The sequence below is a fragment of the Gobio gobio genome (genome assembly GCF_949357685.1).
Source record: "Gobio gobio genome assembly, chromosome: 21".
In the NCBI taxonomy this organism is placed as follows: domain Eukaryota; kingdom Metazoa; phylum Chordata; class Actinopteri; order Cypriniformes; family Gobionidae; genus Gobio; species Gobio gobio.
This window is the reverse complement of record NC_137117.1, coordinates 37,487,415-37,506,977: the sequence shown is the minus strand read 5'-3', so window position 1 is coordinate 37,506,977 and position 19,563 is coordinate 37,487,415. Positions and strand designations below refer to the sequence as shown.

The 19,563-nt window shown below is 37.4% G+C and overlaps 1 protein-coding gene across 2 annotated transcripts; it reads right to left on the bottom strand.

Annotated features, from left to right (window-relative positions):
* Positions 1-1,375: 1,375 nt before the first annotated feature.
* On the bottom strand, positions 1,376-18,848 carry LOC307117830 (protein NLRC3-like). 2 transcript variants are annotated; one of them, XM_079802987.1, is made up of 15 exons: positions 18,657-18,848; positions 18,365-18,456; positions 18,164-18,259; positions 17,409-17,516; positions 17,187-17,253; positions 14,135-14,297; positions 12,192-13,935; positions 11,364-11,537; positions 10,739-10,912; positions 9,808-9,981; positions 9,339-9,512; positions 4,740-4,913; positions 3,496-3,666; positions 2,912-3,085; positions 1,376-2,719 (listed from the first exon to the last, which is right to left on the bottom strand). In XM_079802987.1, exons 1-15 carry the CDS (start codon positions 18,723-18,725, stop codon positions 2,707-2,709), a joined length of 3,567 nt encoding a protein of 1,188 aa, XP_079659113.1. In that variant the 5' UTR covers positions 18,726-18,848; the 3' UTR covers positions 1,376-2,706. The 2 variants fall into 2 exon arrangements, with proteins under 2 accessions (XP_079659113.1, XP_079659114.1); XM_079802988.1 differs by having other exon boundaries at positions 18,810-18,842.
* Between the last annotated feature and the right edge of the window lie 715 nt (positions 18,849-19,563).

Here is a 19,563-nt window from a genome sequence, read left to right as displayed (position 1 = left end):
TCCACATAGTACTGAGCAAAATCCAACACAGAGGTAAATCTACAATATTAGCCTAATGTCAGTTCACACATTTACATTTATGCATTTGGCAGACGCTTTTATCCAAAGCTAATTACAGTGCCCTTATTACAGGGACAATCCCCCTGGAGCAACATGGAGTAAAGTGCCTTGCTCAAGGACACACTGGTGGTGAGCGCTGGGATCGAACCAGCAACCTTCTGCGTATCAGTTCCATGGTTTAACCCACTGGACCACCATCTCACATAGGCTTATCGCTGTGTTAGTTGTAGTGGGTGACTTACAACAAGCTACCAAACAATAATCACTAAAATATCAGACTACATTAGTTATCATCATTTTTTTGTCATTGCTAATTTATTAAAGTACACATAGTATGACATTTTCATTTATGAGGCTTTTTAACATTAATGTGAGTTCCCCTAGCCTGTATATGGTCATCAAGTGGCTAGAAATTTTGATAGGTGTAAACCGAGTTCTGGCTGTCCTGCTCTGCCTTTGAGAAAATGAGAGCTCAGACGAGCCGATCTGGAATCTCCCCTGTATGTCGTCATACGGGGAACTGTTATCTCCCCTTCCTCTGCTTTGCCCACCCAGAGAATTTGGAGAAAATGGATTCCGTTTATCAGTCGCAATGTCAGCACAGGCTTTACAAACAGACTTTACCATATGGATTTGACAGCACCGCCACAAACAGTGAGTACCAGTGTTCATTAATGCCTGATCTGTGATCAGTGATTTCTGATGTGGAGCTAATCATTCAAGTTCACACACACATAGATAATTTAATACTGTCAGTCCCGCCGCTGGCCGTCTTGATGCCCTAAGCGTAATGCATCAGTGAATCAAGCCAGTGACTAAAACGATTAACTTCACATCGTTTCTGTTAGTAGCTTGAAACAAATCCGTTATTTAAATGATTAAACTACAGAAAGCGATCAAAGAACACTCTCTTTATAATGTTCGGATCTGTCAATCACACGTCGCGAGTGTATCTGCACACTTGCCCAAACTGCCGTTATAATGAATGACGCTGTTATGCTGCACAAAGCTCTTACTGTATTCATGTCGACGTCGTGTTTGCTGTTAGTTGTGGTGAAAGCATTTTGTGAGAGAAATAATGTTGCAATGACTAGATCACTGCATTCACACGATCAACAGACTGCATGTGTAATTTACTCAATGCTCATCACTGCAGACGTTCATGTGATGGGAAAAGATCTAAAAATAATGCTATAATCAACATTTTGACGATTCGTTCATCTCGACGGCTGTGATGGTAAAAAAAACGTAGTTTAGTGGGTTTAGAGGGGTTCCACATGTTACAAAGTTCATAGAATAAGGAGGAAGACAGGGTCACGAGGCTGGGACTGGCACGTGTTTATTCAGAGCTCTCAGATACAAACAAAATAAACTCACAGTGCTCTCAACAACTCGGTACAATAAAACTTTCTCAGCTATCTTTCTCCAGCTCTCCAGCTCTCCGTCTCTCTGCTCCACGAGTGCCCAGTCCATCTCTCTCTGGACTGGCAGTGCTTGCAGAGTCTGGCTAAACCACGCCCCCTCCGCTACATAATCTAATACTCATTTCAAATGCAAAGATGTCAGCCAATCACAACAGTGGGCGACAATCACAACAATTAGCAGACCGGCCCCTTGAAACAGAGCATTCAAGCCAGAGGGCTAATATCAGTATAGAAAAATGCCTGTTATTTCTAAATTATGACATTTTCTTATGTAAAAAACATACTAACAATATAAGTACACCTCAGGAAACATAATAAAATAATATCTGTTTACGTTTTACTACTTACACAATTATTTTAAGAACATATAAATTATTTACAATACACAATGTGGGTTTTAATTATATTTTTAAGGGTGAAGAACTCTCAGATAGGCAGCAAAAAAGGTTTTGGCAGAAAAAGGGGGACCAACACAATATTAGGAAGGTGGTCAAAATGTCATGCCTGATCGGTGTGTATGTATATACAGCTAGTGCTAACTAGTACCAATCAGTATTATATGTCTCAGTGTAGCTGATCTTTCTGTTAATGTTTTATGAAATTTTATGAAAAAAATCTTGAAAATTTTATTTGTTAACTGTAGCAGCAGTTGACAAATTAATATTACAAACATGCCATAGAATAATAACTGTAAACCTATGATAAACAACCATTTATTTTCCTGATTTGTAAATAAAGTTTAAGCACAAGTTGTGGTACTCACTATATATATATAGTAATTCCCATCTCTCCTAATAAAGTTTTCCTTCTTTAACAGTTTTACTTTAGGAGTCTATAAAGATCAAAAGAACATTTTAAGATGAAATCTTGCTGTGGGAAGTGTAATGTATATGTTTTTCAGCCGTAAGGTTTCCTGGGGAGGAGAGGTATCCAAGTCACACCTACCGGTTTAGTGCTTAGTCCCCTCCGCTTCCGAAACATCACTGGGCACTATCATAAACACTCTTTTCTTTGCTTCTGCATTTCACAGCTACTCTACATTGTATACATGTTTTCTGTTAGCATTGTAAACTGCAAATATTTTTGACAATTATGAATTGTAAAGTCACTACAGCATTTGGCTCTGAACGTAAACATCCAGTAGGGAGCAGTAAGTAGGTCCTGTTGATATGACAGAAATCGTTGTTGGGATTGCCATTTGTAACCTTTGTAGGTGATTGTTTTAGGAAACAATTCTGTAAAAAAATAAGACAGAAAACTCTGATATTAATATACACTTGTCATGAGAATTATTTACAAAGATAAAAATATTTTGTATAGGTTATGTTGAAATAATTATATTTAATTTCAATTTCACTGTTGTGAATGACAGACACATTACTAGTAATATGAAATGAAACATTTAAAATTCATGGAGTAAATCTCACTGTAGTTTCTCCAGTTTACAGAGTGGATCCTTCAGTAGATTGTGGAGCAGCTTTACTCCTGGATCCCCTAGTTTATTATGGTTCAGAATCAGTTCTCTCAGGTGTGAAGGGTTTGATCTCAGCGCTGAATTCAGAGCTGCACAACCTTCTTCTCCAATACTGCAGTTATACAGCCTATAGAGAATAAACAGTACAAACAATCCTTAATGTTTCCTTCAGTGTTGTATAATGTTGCATAATAACAATGTATTGTGTGTGTGTGTGATCTGCCAACAATGATTTATCAGCCCAGTTTTTTTAAATTCCTTTTGAGAACTTGCTTTAAGTGTGGTTATGTTACTCTCTTGAGCTATCTCCTGCATGTTCATTCAAGATAATTAATAAAGACTGTTTTGTTTTTGAATCTCATTTGTCTTCGCTCCTGCTAACACATTTTGAATAATATTTGAATAAAGGGTGAAGATGTCAATTTTCATAGGTGTGGCATCACTTTTGGCCACAGCAGTGTGTGTGTGTATATATATATATATATATATATATATATCATACAACAAATATAATATGACGGCCAGCGCAGAACTCACTGTAGTTTCTCCAGTTTACAGTATGGGTCCTTCAATAGATCAGCGAGTAGCTTCACTCTTGAGTCTTCTAGTTTATTATTGCTCAAATCCAGTTCTCTCAGGTGTGAGGGGTTTGATCCCAGGGCTGAAACTAGAGCAGCACAACCTTCTTGAAATTTGCACGATTTCAGCCTGCAGATGAAAGGAGGGAAAATATAGCTCAAATCATATAAATTCATATGTATGTGTTAGAGTCAGCTGAATGTGTGTTTTGTATGATATCATTCTAAAAAACAGTCTGTGGATCAAGTATTGAGAGTAAACTGCAAATTGAGACAAGATAAATATCTCATGATTTTGGATGCATTTTAAAACAACTTTTAACTGTTGGTGATGCCAGGTTAAGGTCATGAGATCAGAATTGATAACTTGTATAACTTGAATACAATGTAAATGTATGTAGTTAAAAGTGTCTTCCATATGCATAAATAAATGTTTGTGATTAGAGACATGATATGAGCAGGGTCTATGGCAGGAACTAAAAGTTGCCATTAAGCTTGACCAATATACAGTAATCTGCTCTGGAAACTGGATAGAGTCGCACCAAGAGAGCTTAATAGCCAGCATATCAAAATGGGCCATAAACAAGTTATCATCTCAAGTCATCTAGTCAGTCTAACCATTTCCTTGGTGGACAAAGAGCATACAGGCGCAGGTTCCTGAACACTCGAATTGGCTCCTGGACCTAACCTATTTTTAGAGGGGAATGAGGGTCTGCTGGATCAAGCACTTAGCTCATACTGCATAGCAGATCAGTTAATTCTGTTTTACTCTTTAAAAAACTGGGTAGCGGCAGAAGATGGTAAGTAGAATTGACCTCAGCTTGAAGCAGCTGAACATGCTATTGAGTGTGAACTTCCTGATAGAAATGATGCACTGCTGCCAAATTTTCCCATTTCATTTAAATCATGGTTTGTGAAAATAAAAGCTCTGTATATTGGTTATTTCTTTCTTATTGAAACACATGAGCACAGGATGGTTTATATTTTTTTAAAGTAACATAAATATTTTTAAACCTTAATGTTAAGTTTTCTAACATTTATAAGAACCAAAAATTGATAGCACACCAATGGCAGAAACTGTATTTAAAAAAAAGTTTGAAAGGAGTCTGTACATTAAATAGTTCAAACTGAATTGAATTCAAAACATGAACAAGAAGATAATTCACTGTAGTGCTGCCTTTCAAAAACTATATTGACACTCACTGTAGTTTCTCCAGTTTACACTGAGTATCCTGCAGTAGATCAGAAAGCAGCTTTACCCCCAAGTCTCCTATTTCATTGCCATTGAGATTGAGATCTCTCAGATGTGAAGGGTTTGATCTCAAACCAGAAACTAGAGTTTTAAAACCCTCCTCAGTAATAAAGCAGTCACACAGCCTATAGAGAGAAAGATAAATTCACAATTTTCAGTTCAACATGCACATGAATTCAGCAAAAACATAATCAGTCAAGGCACAGACAAGGCTTAAGTTAGTCCTAGTCTAAAATGCATGTTTGAGCTGTTTTAATGGAAAGCAACTTGCACTGATATATCTTATAATATGTCAGGGCCATTGTTTTGTCTCAAGATCAACACCAGTAGCCTAATGTATTTTTTGAAGCTACTTAAATGCCCTAATTGAACTACGGCCCAATACTGGCTTAGTATAAGCCCTGTTTGTGAAAAAATATAAGTTAATAAGTTAAAAGTAATATAAGTAAGTTAAACATAATTGACAAAAAAAAGACAATTCTGTGAACATCCACTAATATTGCAAGGAACAGCCTGACATCGTAGGGTGTGTTTCCATTAGTTATCTGGTTCACTATTCAATGCACTGGCCATGGAGTCAGCCATTTACAGGATTGAAACACCTATGTCACAGTCTGTAAAATCTCGCAAATGTGAGGTGCAGCACAAGCTGGACCATAACGCCTTTAAAGCGAAAATAACATGAGAAATCCAATTATATTTTATCTTTTGAAATATATTGTACTATAAAAAAATACTGTAAAATTCAGATCTTAGAACTCCTATCTTATTGCAAAGACAGTATTTGTTGAAACCAAGCTGCCAAAAGACTTGTTTTCTACTTTCGACACTTTTTGTGATGTCACACTGTGGCTCGTTTGAGATTAGAAAAATCTGCACATTATCAGATCACTGGATATCACCACAAGATGCATGGTGATTATATAATTATATTTTTTAAATAATTTTGTTACTCTGCAGCTTCTGCATCCAACTTAGTTACTTTAAAGTTACAGTTTACGCTTTATTTCATATTCCACTTTTAAGGCGAGACACTACAGGTGAATAGGGAATTTTTTTTAATTACAAGATATCACTGTGAAACTTCTCCAGTTTATTACTGGCATAAACATAAGAAAAAAAATGTATTACACGTTTTGTGTAAATTAATGTTTTAATATGCAAATGAGGCCTTATATACTTAAATATACGCTCATTTGCATACTTTTCCAAAAACAAAATCTGGAAATTGGAAAGGACCATGTTTAAAATTCTGGGTTCTATTTGTTGACATGTTAGATGAGAGGGCTTTTACAGAGGGGATTCTGGATATCTTATTTTGTGCTTTAGTAAATTAGAGAATACTGACAATAGCCTTAAAAATCAATTTTTGCCATGTTTTTTGGAGTTAAAGGACCTATAACTCAGGATAGGAATGATATATCAACAAATCCCTCTGTAAAAGCCTTCAGAACATAGTTCAGTATAAGACAGCAAAAGTTGGTGCTTGTAGGTGCTACTGAAGTGGATATATCTGACTCTGAGTGTGAGAAAAAATCATTTCTCTCATTTTGAGAAAACAGCCTTTAAAGTTTTATACTGTATAACTGCATGCATTTCTATAAAACCCCCAACCTACAAATATATATTCAGTTAATTAATATAAGTAGTGTATAATATTTAAAACACGTGGAAATTGATAAATGAATAAATTATTAATAGCAATAGCTATTAGAGAACTACCTTAAGAGAACTACCTTAACAAACGCCAGTCACAAAAACTGCAGATGAACTGTCCCTGTTTGTTGTATTGGTCCATCTATAACTATTTGAATCTAATTCTGACGGGGTTTCGTCGTCTAATCTGTTGCTGTTTACTTTCTTTTAACAGGCTCTTGCTACTTGATCTTTTCTGTGAACGTTTATGAGCCGATTTCAGCGTTGTCTGCACTTTCTCTCAGGCAGAGAATACACAAGCAATCGGCAGCGCGTAGTGAGAAATTCACATCGACCAATCAGATGTGGGTTTCGGCTGCAAACTTTCGCGGTTGGTTAGTTCTACAAAGGAAATGTCCATATTTGGATTAGACATCGCTGTCTGTGAGACTGAGAGCTTTATAATGATACCAAGCATGACATGTTTCTGTGAATGGAGACGGCATGAGAGCTCGCGCAAGAATAACGTTTGATGATTTCGGGTAGAAATCTAAAGGCGCACGGTGACAAAATATAATGAAATAACCACCTTAATGTGTAATGTTGACTTTTTTTTATTTTGACATGAAAGCTTACATGTTAAGGGAGCAAACTGGCCCAAAATCTCAAAATTGACCACTGCATGAAAAAACGATGTTTTCACCTGCCGTGTCTCGCCTTAATATCCTTTAGTATTTTAGTCCCATTCCAACCCTGCTCCAACACACCTGCCTGTAATTTTAAAGTAAACCTGAACACCTTAATTATCTGGTTCAGGTGTGTTTGATTGGGGTTGGAGCTGAATTCTGCTCCAGGGGCAGGGTTGGCCTAGCTTGGCTCCGCCCTCCTACGCATTTCCACTCAATTTTCATTTTCCTTCAGTACGTCGTCTGGGTTTGCGGTATTTTCACTGGGTTTTTTTCGGCTTAATTTTTACTTGTCCAATCAGCGAACAGAGGGAGTGGCTGAGAACGATGACATTGATGTCGTGCGCTAGTTTGGGTTGTAGTTCAATAATGGTAGCGGAGAAAGATGCAAGCAAAGCCATTCGGTCCGTTGTGGCAACACTGCTGAATATCCAGAAGTTAAAGTTTTGTTGGTGGCCATGATGTTGTAGCCCTCCTCCCCACAGGGTTTGGGAAAAGTTTGATTTTCCACCTCGCTCCGTTAGTGAATGGAATTTATGAGAGTCTGGTAGGACCCGGCTAGCACATGACATACGTCACGACCAAACATTAGCAATTGGTTATGGCAAATCCAGAGTGGCTCTGGGCAGATCCAATAGTTTTAAACGTCCCCGCCTTAAAGGAAGTTAACACTTGTCAATGGAGAGTGGCCAGACTCTCTGTACAAGTGAAATGTACGAGAGTCTAGTAGGACCAGGCTAGGGTTGGACCTGTCTTTGGCTTGGCTTGCTCAGTTGGGGACACTAAATTTTCAACTAAATATTCAAATAAATTTTCAACTAAATTACTGATCTGCCCGCATTGTCACTACATGATAATTGAAATGAGGTGGATGACATCACCATTTTCTCCAGAGCGGCTGTACAGCTGAATCAAATTCTGATGCAGAATTTTCCTGTTTAACACTTTGAAGCTGCTTTGAAACAATCTGCTTTGTAAATAGTGCTATATAAATAAAGGTGTCTGTCTTAACCATATCCCGACAGCTGAATTCCTGACAATATTCAGGAATCAGTAGAAAAGTCTTCACTTTCATAAGAACTTAACTGCATTCTGCTGATAGAAAATCATCTTCTATGCTTTCACTATTTCTTGTATCCCTCCCTGCTGTAGCTTATACTATTCTGGACAATGTTTGAAACTTTGTATTGCCAGCATTTCTCATGTTATTGCCTCCTTAAGATGAATCGCTTGTAGTATTCTTCATTTGTAAGTCGCTTTGGATAAAAGCCTCTACAAAATGAATACAGGTAAATGTAAACTAAACCCCCCCAAACAGATGCATTAAATTGATTTTCAACACAAAAAGTGTATGTGTAGCTATGTGCTGATCAAATTTGTCATGTCTGTATTGCGCTAAATTTCAGCCACACACCTCTCTCACAACCAATTGAATATGTAGTTTTTGCCAAGTTTTCAAATAAATTACCTTCATTCACAGCGACATACATATTATTAAGTGTAATCCAAAATAATAATTTCACTAACCCAGCATTTAGACCTTATTTTTTAGCACATTATCATACACATTTTCTTAAAATTAACTGTATGCACATTAACTACAGTAAAAGAAAAGTTATCAATATTATTTCATCTCGACTGTTCTTATTTAATATAAAGTAATTTAATGCAAAGAGGTTTGAACTAAATTATTTTTTTAAATGTATACATGCCTAGAAGTACTACATATTTTACAAGGTAAACAATTTTTGAAAGTAAATAAGTGAGGGTAAAATATAAGTTTTTCAGTAGAATTGCTAATAGCATTTAATATTACACACTTATATATTAAATATTTAAATGTGGCTACATATACATTTTAAAGTAAGGATTTAAAGTTTTGAACATTTATGTTTCAGGTTATTTTTAGGGTGGTTGGTGAGAGCTGATAAGTGCAAAGATCAAGCACATTTCAAACTTTGAGAACATAACACGGTGTCACATTCTGTTGTTATTCATTCAGTTTTCCATTTTCATTGACTTTTAGTTTATAGTCATAAAAAAACTGTTAAAATCAAGCATTTTGCAAAGAATCCTGTACTGCAGTGATGCATGTGAATTATGTGGTGAACATTCTGGACAAATAAAAGAAAAACTGAAATTCCTCCCATATGTCTGCATTACAAAAAGGTATTATAAATTCTACATCATATTAACCATTTTACAATATGGTAAAATACTGAAACTCACTGTAGTTTCTCCAGTTTACAGTGTGAATTCTTCAGTAGATTCGAGAGTAGCTTCATCCCTGAATCTCCTGGTTTATTATAGTTCAGATTAAGTTCTCTCAGGTGTGAGGGGTTTGATCCCAGAGCTGAAGCCAGAGCTGCACAACCTTCTTCTCCAATACTGCAGTTACACAACCTGTAGAGAATATACAGAAATAATCATACTTATTATGCTATTTCTGTAGTGTAATATAAATATACTCTTCCAATGGCAAAATGTGTTTATGTATTTTTAATGGTATTGTTCTTTTACTATTCTATCAATAGTCTTGTATAACCAGACAAAATATTGGAAAGTATGTCCAGAGATATCTGATAAGGTTTAATATTTTTTAAATAAACATCCAGCCCATTTGTTCTCAATGATAACATCTGGCCAATGATAACATGATAATTTCAAATCAACACTAATAATAACTAATAAGACGCACTGTAGTTTCTCCAGTTTACAGAGTGAATCCTTCAGTAGATAAGAAAGCAGCTTCACTGCTAAGTCTCCTGGTTTATTATAGCTCAGATTCAGTTCTCTCAGGTGTGAGGGGTTTGATCTCAGAGATGATGCCAGAGCAGTACAAACCTCCTCTCCAATACTGCATTTAGATAGCCTGTAGAGAGAAAGGGAAACATCCTCAAATTTAGTGCCATCCTTCATTATTGTTCTGGATATGAAGGTAGAGCACGAAGTGTTGGTATTGACCCATCCTTCAGAAACAACCTTTTCGCAAATCCAGCATTGTACAGACCCTCGTGAAAAAGTCATGTGTAAAATTATTTGTGCAAATATATAACATTTTAACGACATTCTTCAGCACATTTCCTTCAAAAAATTACATTTAACCACAGTGTCCTCAGTGGCTCGGATGCCAGGAGTCTATGGAGACTCGTATGTTTGTTGGTGCATCCAACAAAAGAACATTTGTAATGTTTTTTGGCGCAGCCATTGTAATACTCTAGCTAGCTGATACAGTGAGCAAACAAAAATGGCGGTCTCTGTGCTTCTCACTCAGGGGTGTGTCTATGCTAAAAGGGCAGATCATCAAAAGTCATGGGCGGGGTTTCCCTACTCCTACTTAGGAGTAGGGGAAAATGTGAAATAGCGTGTTATGAGAGATCGATAATGATTGATGGATTTGCATACAAATGACCCGAGCACATAATGCTTCTTATCAAAGATAAGTGCCCATTGCAGCCACTTATTTGTGTTGATGATGGGTCCACACTCTCACACACAATCTTAGTCATGTATTTCTATTCATTATTTTTTATATTGTCCCTGTACATGGAGACAAATAACATATCTTTCAAAAGAAAATCTTTCAAAAGAAATATCTTTCAAAAATCTACCAATACAGCAGTACTCACAGTAACGTCTCCAATTTACAGTGTGGATCCTTCAATAGATCAGAGAGCAACTTTCCTCCTGAGTCCCTTGGTTTATTCCAGCTCAGATCCAGTTCTCTCAGGTGTGAGGGGTTTGATCTCAGAGCTGAAGCCAGTGCAGCAAAACCTTCTTCTCCAATATTGCAGTTATTCAGCCTGTATAGAATATAATATCAGCAATTCAGCTGAACTTGTGAACAATTCTCAAAGGTAGTCTTCATAGTAAAATCCTTCATAGAGGTCAACACAAAAATAAATGAAGCAGGCAAAATTATGTGAACTGTTAGTGTTTGACTGATGTATTGACATTAAAAACAAAGAAACTATTTACGGGTTTAACAAATATATAAGCCATATACACACAAAAAGAGACGGTGTAGAGCAGGGGTGCCCAATCCTACACCTAAAGGATTACTATTCTGCAGAGTCTTTAGGAGTGTTAGAGTGTTTTCAGACTGGTGTGTTGAAGCAGGGTGAACCTACAACCAGCAAGACGTTGGCCCTCCAGGTTTGAGAACCACTGGCCTAGATGTTTCTTCTATTCTCATACATTTTTGGAAAAACATAATTCATATTACATATAAAAAAACTTTGAGTAACATCTTACTTTAGTGTCTGCAGTTTACATTGAGGATTCTTCAGTCCATCAGAGAGCAGCTTCACTCCTGAGTCTTGCAGGTTGTTATTGTTCAGGTTCAACTCTCTCAGATTTGAAGAGTTTGAGCTGAGAACTGAGGCTAGTGTTGAACAGCTCTTCTCTGTCAGATTACAGCTCTGTAGACTTTAAGAGAAATTATCAAAATAACCATGTAACTACAGACACTGAATTACTTGTGTTCAAAATATATCTAATTTTCAGTCTTTTGACAAAACTTAATACATATCTAAATTTTTATGTATTTGATTTTAAATTAGTTAAAATGTTTTTTACATGAAGAAACCTTCCTGCAAAGCTACAGTATTGTGAAAATCATTAGGCACTTTTTATTAGGCAGTATTAGGTATTAGGCAGTTTTTCATGTAGCTTTGCAGGAAGTTTCTTCAAGTGTCTTGGAGACGTTGCCACAGTCTAAGTTTTTTTCATTTTTTTCATGTAATCCCAGACCGACTCCATTATGATGAGATCATTTTGGAGCATACCGGCTGTTGTCAAATCTCACTGGATTATTACAATTAATGGAAAAGGGAATGTTTGGAAATGTAAACTGATATTTACTACGGACACACTACAGTAAAGCATATAAATAACTGGTTTAAAACCATTATTTTGGTGAAAAGACTAACATACTTAAGACTTTTGCACAGTACTTTATATATTGCAATAGGTTTGTACATTTTAAAAATTAGAAAATATGTTTCCCAATGCAATATTTGCTGAGTATTAAAGCAATAAATAAACTATGATGTACAATGTTTTAATTAGAAAAATGCTCACTCAGATTTTCTAGAAACTTTGATGACTGGCAGCAGTCTCAGAAGACCTTCTTCAGATGGTTTATATTTACTTAGTTGAAACTCATCCAGCTCCTCTTCTGAGTTCAGCAACACAAACACTAGAGCGGACCACTGAGCAGGAGAAAGACTGATTCTAGAGAAATGAATGATGTCTGTTCTGTTCAGGTATTTTTGAACTTCCTGAACTAGTGAACGATCATTCAGTTCATTCAAACAGTGGAACAAATTGATGGACTTCTCTGGAGAGGGACTGTCCTTGATCTTCATCTTAATGTACTCTACTATTTCCTGTTTGCTGTCAGATCTGCTTCCTGTCTGTGTTAGGATGCCTTGTAAGAGAGTCTGATTGGACTCCAGTGAGAGACCCAGAAGGAAGCGGAGGTAAAGGTCCCAGTGTCCATTTTCACTCTGTAAAGCGTTGTCCACTTCCCTCTTCAGTAAATCTGTCATGCTGCTTTTTGTTTCTTTAAATGAAAGAAACTTGAATAAAGCAGCAAGAAATTCCTGAACACTCTGATGAACGAAGCTGTACACTTTCCCCAGGTACAGTCCAATCTCCTCTCTGAAGATCTGGGTACAAACCCCAGAGTACACTGATGCTTCTCTTACATCAATGCCAAACTGTTTCAGATCCTCCTCATAAAATATCAGGTTCCCCTTTTTCAGCTGTTCAAAAGCTAGTTTTGCCAGTGAGAAGATGATCTTCTTGGCCTGCTGAAGATCTACTTCAGTATTTCCTTGGTACTTCTGGCTTCTTTGTTTGATCTGGTAGATCAGGAAGTGTGTGAACATTTGAGTGAGAGTCTTTGGGATCTCTGCATTCTCTGCTTCACTCAACATTCTCTCTAGAACAGAGGCTGAGATCCAGCAGAACACTGGGATGTGACACATGATGTGAAGGCTCCTTGATGATTTGATGTGTGTGATGATTCTATTGGCCAGACACTGATCATTTATTCTCTTGCTGAAATACTCCTCCTTCTGAGCATCATTGAACCCTCGTACTTCTGTGACCTGATCAACACACTCAGGAGGGATCTGACTGGCTGCTGCTGGTCGAGAGGTGATCCAGAGGAGAGCAGAAGGAAGCAGATTCCCTTTGATGAGATTGGTTAGCAGAACATCCACTGAGGCTGGTTCTGTAACATCAGTCAAATCATCATTGTTCTGGAAATTTAGAGGAAGTCGACACTCATCAAGTCCATCAAATATGAACAGGACTTTGAGGTCATCAAAGTCTGTTGTTTTCAGTTTTTCTGTATCCGTAAAAAAATACTGAAGAAGATTCATCAGACTGATATTCTTTTCCTTCATCAAATTGAGCTCTCTGAAAGGAAGTGAAAATATGACGTGAACATCCTGATTGTCTTTTTCTTCTGCCCAATCCAGAATGAACTTCTGCACAGAGACTGTTTTTCCAATTCCAGCAATTCCTTTAGTCAGCACAGTTCTAATGGATTTTTGTTCTTGTCCAGGTGAGGCTTTAAAGATGTCATTGCATTTGATTGGTTTTTCATGTGTCACTGGTGTCCATGATGTTGTCTCAATCTGTTTCACCTCATGTTGATTATTGACCTCTCCACTCCCTCCCACTGTGATGTACAGCTCCGTGTAGATCGCATGCAGAGGTATTGAGCTTCCTTGGTTTGATATTCCATCATTAATTCTATGAAAATATTTCTTTACTGTGGATTTGTGTCGTACCAGACAGAAAGGGGTATCTTCTGGTGAGCAGAGAAATATGAAAAGAAAAATCTATCAACTTTTTTGCTATTCACAAGCCATATATTGACTAATATTTCAATATATTATTTTTCTGATACAATATACAAAAATAGTGACCACAATTTTATGGAACAAAGTCATACAGATTTGTAACACCATGAGGGTAAATATTAATATTCCTATAAAGTGAGCTCTTACTAGTCTGTTGTGTGTTAGTGAGGTCTGTATGGTTCCTGTTTCTCGGGACCTGCAGTGTCTTCAGAAGCCCCTCTCTGACTCTGCTCTGCCCTTCATCCTTCTCCTCCTCTCTTTCAGAGAATTCTGGGCAATCCGGGCTCAGCAGTCTCTTGGACCTCTTCAGCTTTTTTTTTATCAGAGAGATGATGATTTTCACAAATTAGGCATTTTCCTTCATTTGACATCAAGTATGTCAACACGGATACAAAAATACACTTTGTGCCTAATTTTGCTTTCTTAAAGGGGTGATGAATTGAGAACTTTCCCTTGAGCCTTTGATCTATAAAAGTTCATCGTGATATAAGAATATCCTGTAAGTTTTGTAGCTGAAAACTTCCTTGTTAGTCAAAGAAAAGCTTTTATTGACACCAGGCCCAGAAAACGAGAGATCTCGCCTGCTTCTGTAGCCCCGCCCACCGACTCGTGGAGCTAAACGGATCGCGGTACAGAGCAATAAACATGCCGAAGAGAGTAATATATTGTGCTGTGCCTGGTTGTGGAAGAACACAGTCGCTGCAAAAGCTTCCTTCGGATTCTAATATTAGGAATGAGTGGTTGAACTTTATTTTTAAATCAGTTCCAGCTCACGTGCGTAAGACATTGTGCGTTTGTTCGCTTCATTTCACAGTGGAATCGTTTGTAAACAAGAGACTGGTCGAGACTGGATTCGCAGACATATTGAGATTAAAACACAATGCTGTGTCTCCTATATTGGATCCGACAGGAATGGTGCAACTCACTTACAGTATGTGAGTAAAACATGTTTTTTATATGTGATAGTATTGCATTGTTACAGATCGTATTGATTATATGTACGTGTCTAACTGAACATACCTTAGCATGCTGTCAAAGGCTGAAGTATCCTTTATTTGTGGTGTTGTTGGTTCATTACAATTCGGTATGTTTATGTTCATGTTTATGGGCCAGGGCTCGCAAAGCTCAACATCCCGGGGCTATGTGTTTTTCAGACGGGCTACCAAAACGTAAGCCCGGCCTGCTGATGGGCTATCTTAAATAGTGAAATAACATTTATTTCTTGATGTGCGTTGTTCACTCTCTTGACTTGCTATTTGAAGGGCGTGCGCGCGCGTGTGTGTGTACTCACCATGGTTATATTCACCGATCATGTGGGCCAAGTAATAAAAAAATAACATTCCAATCAATCGCGAGTGGATGAGAGATAAATCATTGTGCTTGTTTGATAAAGATATTTTGCGAGCCCTGTGAGCGAATCATTCCGGTTGCCGTTTCTCCACACGCTTTCAAAACAATGCCCCGCGCGTACTCATGGGGGAGCTGAAGCTCATTAAATATGCAAATCTTATCCAATCCTAGCCGTGGACGTTTACTTCCAAGTCTTCAGTGCGGCACACCCGTTAAAATCAAGCGTTTCTTTAGAGAGCCTCAAAACCAGGGCAAAAAATAGCCTATTACTTATTCATTATGATGTTTTTGAATGTAAAAACCATGTGAACGTCATAAGTTGACGTCAGACAACAGTATAAAAAAAAAAAAAGCCAGTTCATGACCCCTTTAAAAAATTGTGTTGGAAAAAAAGGACATTTGTCTTTCGCAAACTTTCGTGAACTGCTTTTGTGGGCAAACGACTTCTAATTTAATGAATCGACATGTTTGCTCATAAACATTAGTTTTGGATTGATCTATTTTTAGTTTACACCGGAAAAAAGCCATTTATAAGAGAAGTCATGGACAATTGTGAGCCAGGTATAATTCAGTTTACGGCACTTCTCATTCCTTTCTATGGTTTCCACAAACAGTGATTGACAGTTGCACAACTCTGAGCAGAAGTCAATGATGTCGAGGCTGTAATGTGATTGTTATTAAGGCACACGTGATCCAAGTTAGCCAAGTTTCTCCAACGGTAGATCCACAGACCTTCGTATCTCCCATACTATACTATATGCCTAGTAAAATCTTGATTAGCTGGTTTAATTGAAGTTGGAGTTGAACTCTGCAGGACAGTACTAGTGGCCCTCCAGGAGCAGGATTGGACACCCTTGGTTTAAACAATGTTTTTGATTGTTCCATGATCCATAAACAATTATGGTTCACTTTAGTTTATCACAAGCTCATTGAGTTCTGAACTCTTGTGAAAGCTCCTATTATAGCTAACAAAGCTCACTACAATGCACAAAGAATATCTTCTTTACATTGTGTCTACACTTTGTTGGCTATAATGAGAGCATTTGCATGCATGCAGAACTCAGGGAGCTTGTGCTGAATAGACACTTAGCGGTATTAAGTGGATTCTGAACCAAACTAACTTAAACTCCACTAATTGGCCATTACCAAAAAGGTCCTCGTTTGATTCATCTGTCCATAAAATGAAGATATTTACACCCTTGAAAACCAAAGATATGAAAGACCATCCATAGCCATGTCTCTGAAGTGATGTCATTTTCAGTTACCCTGACAAGCCAGACCCATATCAAGATGTTGGGTCTGGAAACTCACCATTGACAGGGCTCAATCCCAGGGGCGGGATAAACGGTTATCTTTCAAATTCCCTCTGCAAACAATTGGATAGCGTCATGAGCGCCACAACCAACCAGAGCAAAGAAGAAGGTGAAGCCGAGCTAACGTTAGTTGATAAACTTTCGGCGTATCCGGTCGGCAAAACTTCGAACACGTCTTCTTTTCTTAAGAATGACTTCAGTGCCGTTCTTTGTTCTTTTCTCAAAGAAAGGCTTAACTCCAAGTCTTCCAGAGTTGCGGCCAAAGCCGATTCAAAAGACCGCTGTTCGTCAGCTTTGTTTATGAGTAGCACGCAGAACCTCCGCAACTCTGCCGTGATGTGCCGTCATTATGTTAAGCCCGCCCACCGACTCTACACACGCTGTGATTGGCCTGACCAGAGTTTGGTTTTTCCAGCTCTCAGGTCTACCGAGAGTTGCTAGACTACACTCGCGGCAAAATACATTTTCTGCCGCTAGGGTGCGTCTAGATTTCTAGGCTAATTTTCAGTTGGATTTATATGTGGAAAAACACGTACCTTAAAAATGGAGTCCAACTGCCTTCCTGTGGAAGCCTTTGATTCCTCTGATTCCTCCTGATTCGTACTGTGGTGGCGGGAGGACTTCTTGTAAATATTTATTCAGGCATGTAATTCACAAATTGAATGAATGTGAATATTTGTCATCTTAAATCTTCACATTACTGTTCTCTGTCCAGCACTACAGTCTCTTCCAGCTGTAAACCATGAGTTTGTCCTCACCTCACATCAGCAGAACTGATGTCTCCTGAGTCTCCTGAACTGAAGCCAAATGGTACACCCATTGACTGCTCGCTCTTCATGGACTCACAGCAGGGTTTAGAAGATTTACTTTGAATAAAAAAAACAACAATTAATCTCTCATGCTTTTTGCTCCTTGAGGGCTACCATCCTGTAGAGTTTAGTTTCAACTTTAATCAAACAGACCTGAACCATCTTAATCAATATGTCCAAAGTTACTTGAAAATTTTTTTGGGAGGATTTCTACCTTTTTTACCAATTAAAATTGTTTTGTTAATTTTTGCATTGAGAGTCTCTACAGTATCTCATTTTTTTTGTAGTTATGTTAGACTCTAAACTATTTTAGGGGATAGAAATTGAAAAGTATTATCCTGTAATCACAAACAACTGAAAAAGTATGTACATGTATTGGTCAAAAAGTGTGAACCCTGAAGAACATTGAGTTCTTAAAACTAATCGAATAAACCCATTTAAAAAATAATAATAATAATTTTGGCTTTGAATTGAGCTCTTTATGGCTCTTTTAATTAATTCAATACAGTATATTGCCACTCCTGTATATAAACAAGTTAAATAAGCTTTACATTTTAGGAATATCTGTGCATGGGGTGCCTTGAAGTCAAAAAGCTTCAAAACCATGATGCTTGAGGAACTTTTAAATGCATTTTAAGCAAGAATCTAGGACTTTCTTGAGGCAGTCAGACCTGTTCCTCCAGCTGTCATGAGACTTGTCTTACCTCACATGAGCAGAAGTGTTTCCTGAACTGATGTTTATTGGGTCATCCATTGACTGATGGCTTTTCATGGACACACATCGGAGTTTAGGAGATTCACTTTTGAAACAAAACAGCAATTCAACACAGTTTTTTTTTAATAACTGATCAAATAACACATACAAATCTCAACCTAACCTAAATGAGATAATGGAACTGACTAACCATTCCTTTGTCTTTGCATCAGTTTCTCCATAGAGACTCTTTCTGGAAGCCATGGCACCATTTAAAATGTTGATTTTATTTCTGCAAATAAACTGAGCACACACATATTGGCAATTCAGATACATCAAAACATCAGTCTGTATTTGTTATAGTGGCTATATGTTTTGCCTGCAGTTACTGTGCCAATCAATCCAAAACGATCTGCGATTTCTCACTGTGGCTGTCAGTTTTGAACATTAATATTCTCTTTAGCATTTGTTTTTGAATTTTTAAAGTGTTGCTCAGTACTTACCTGTTGAAACTTGCTGACATTCAGTACCTCGATCACATGAATATTACATTGCAGTATTACATAATACATACATGTAACAAACAACACTTAATTTTCTATGATTTTGTTTTAGTTTATATATTCAATGTGTGAAGCACAAGCTGTGATACTCACTGTCTTTGTCTCTCCTTGTGTAATTCCCCTCTTCTTAGCAAGTATTTCCTTGATTCTTTTGTTGGTGGAGGAGGAGTCTTAGGCCAATTTTTTATTTTTATTTCCTTCCCAGCAGAAAAGAAATGCAACTGAATCTAGATATCTATAGATAATATATTAAAGGGATAGTTCACCCAAAAATAAAAATTCTGTCATCATTTACTCACCCTCAAGTTGTTCCAAACCTGTATGAGTTTCTTTGTTCTGGTGAACACAAAAGAAGATATTTTGAAGAATGTTTGACTACCATTGTAGGGAAAACAATACTATGGTAGTCAATGGTTGCTCTCTCTGCTTGGTTACAAATATTCTTCAAAATATCTTATTTTGTGTTCACCAGAACAAAGAAACTCACACAGGTTTGGAACAACTTGAGGGTGAGTAAATGACAGAATTTTCATTTTTGGGTGAACTATCCCTTTAAAGGATATAGCACTGAAAGATTATTTCAGTCAGGTCCACTTAAGTCAAAAACACCATAGACAAACTTTTAGTCAACTTTTTATTGGCATATTTTGTTCTAAATACTTGTTCTAAATTCCCCATCCTTTACATGAGCTCCATGAAAAGCCAAGACGGGTAACAGCAGCAGCTTCTGGGGACAACCTCCCATTTTTAAACTGGGAGAGCAGCGTAAATCCCCCATTGAGAACCGAGCATGATCAGTGACAACAGAATGACAGTGATTAAGTTAAACACCGTTTAAGGAGGAGCT

Bases quoted from the DNA above. Each gene is read 5' to 3' on its own strand.
- LOC307117830 (XM_079802987.1), bottom strand. From the start codon at position 18,725: ATGTATTATGTAATACTGCAATGTAATATTCATGTGATCGAGGTACTG. The intron at 18,457-18,656 runs GTAAGTACTGAG...GTGTGTGCTCAG, and splicing joins ATGTCAGCAAGTTTCAACAG to TTTATTTGCAGAAATAAAAT. The intron at 4,914-9,338 runs GTGAGTTTCAGT...TTCTCTCTATAG, and splicing joins TGTAAACTGGAGAAACTACA to GCTGTGTGACTGCTTTATTA.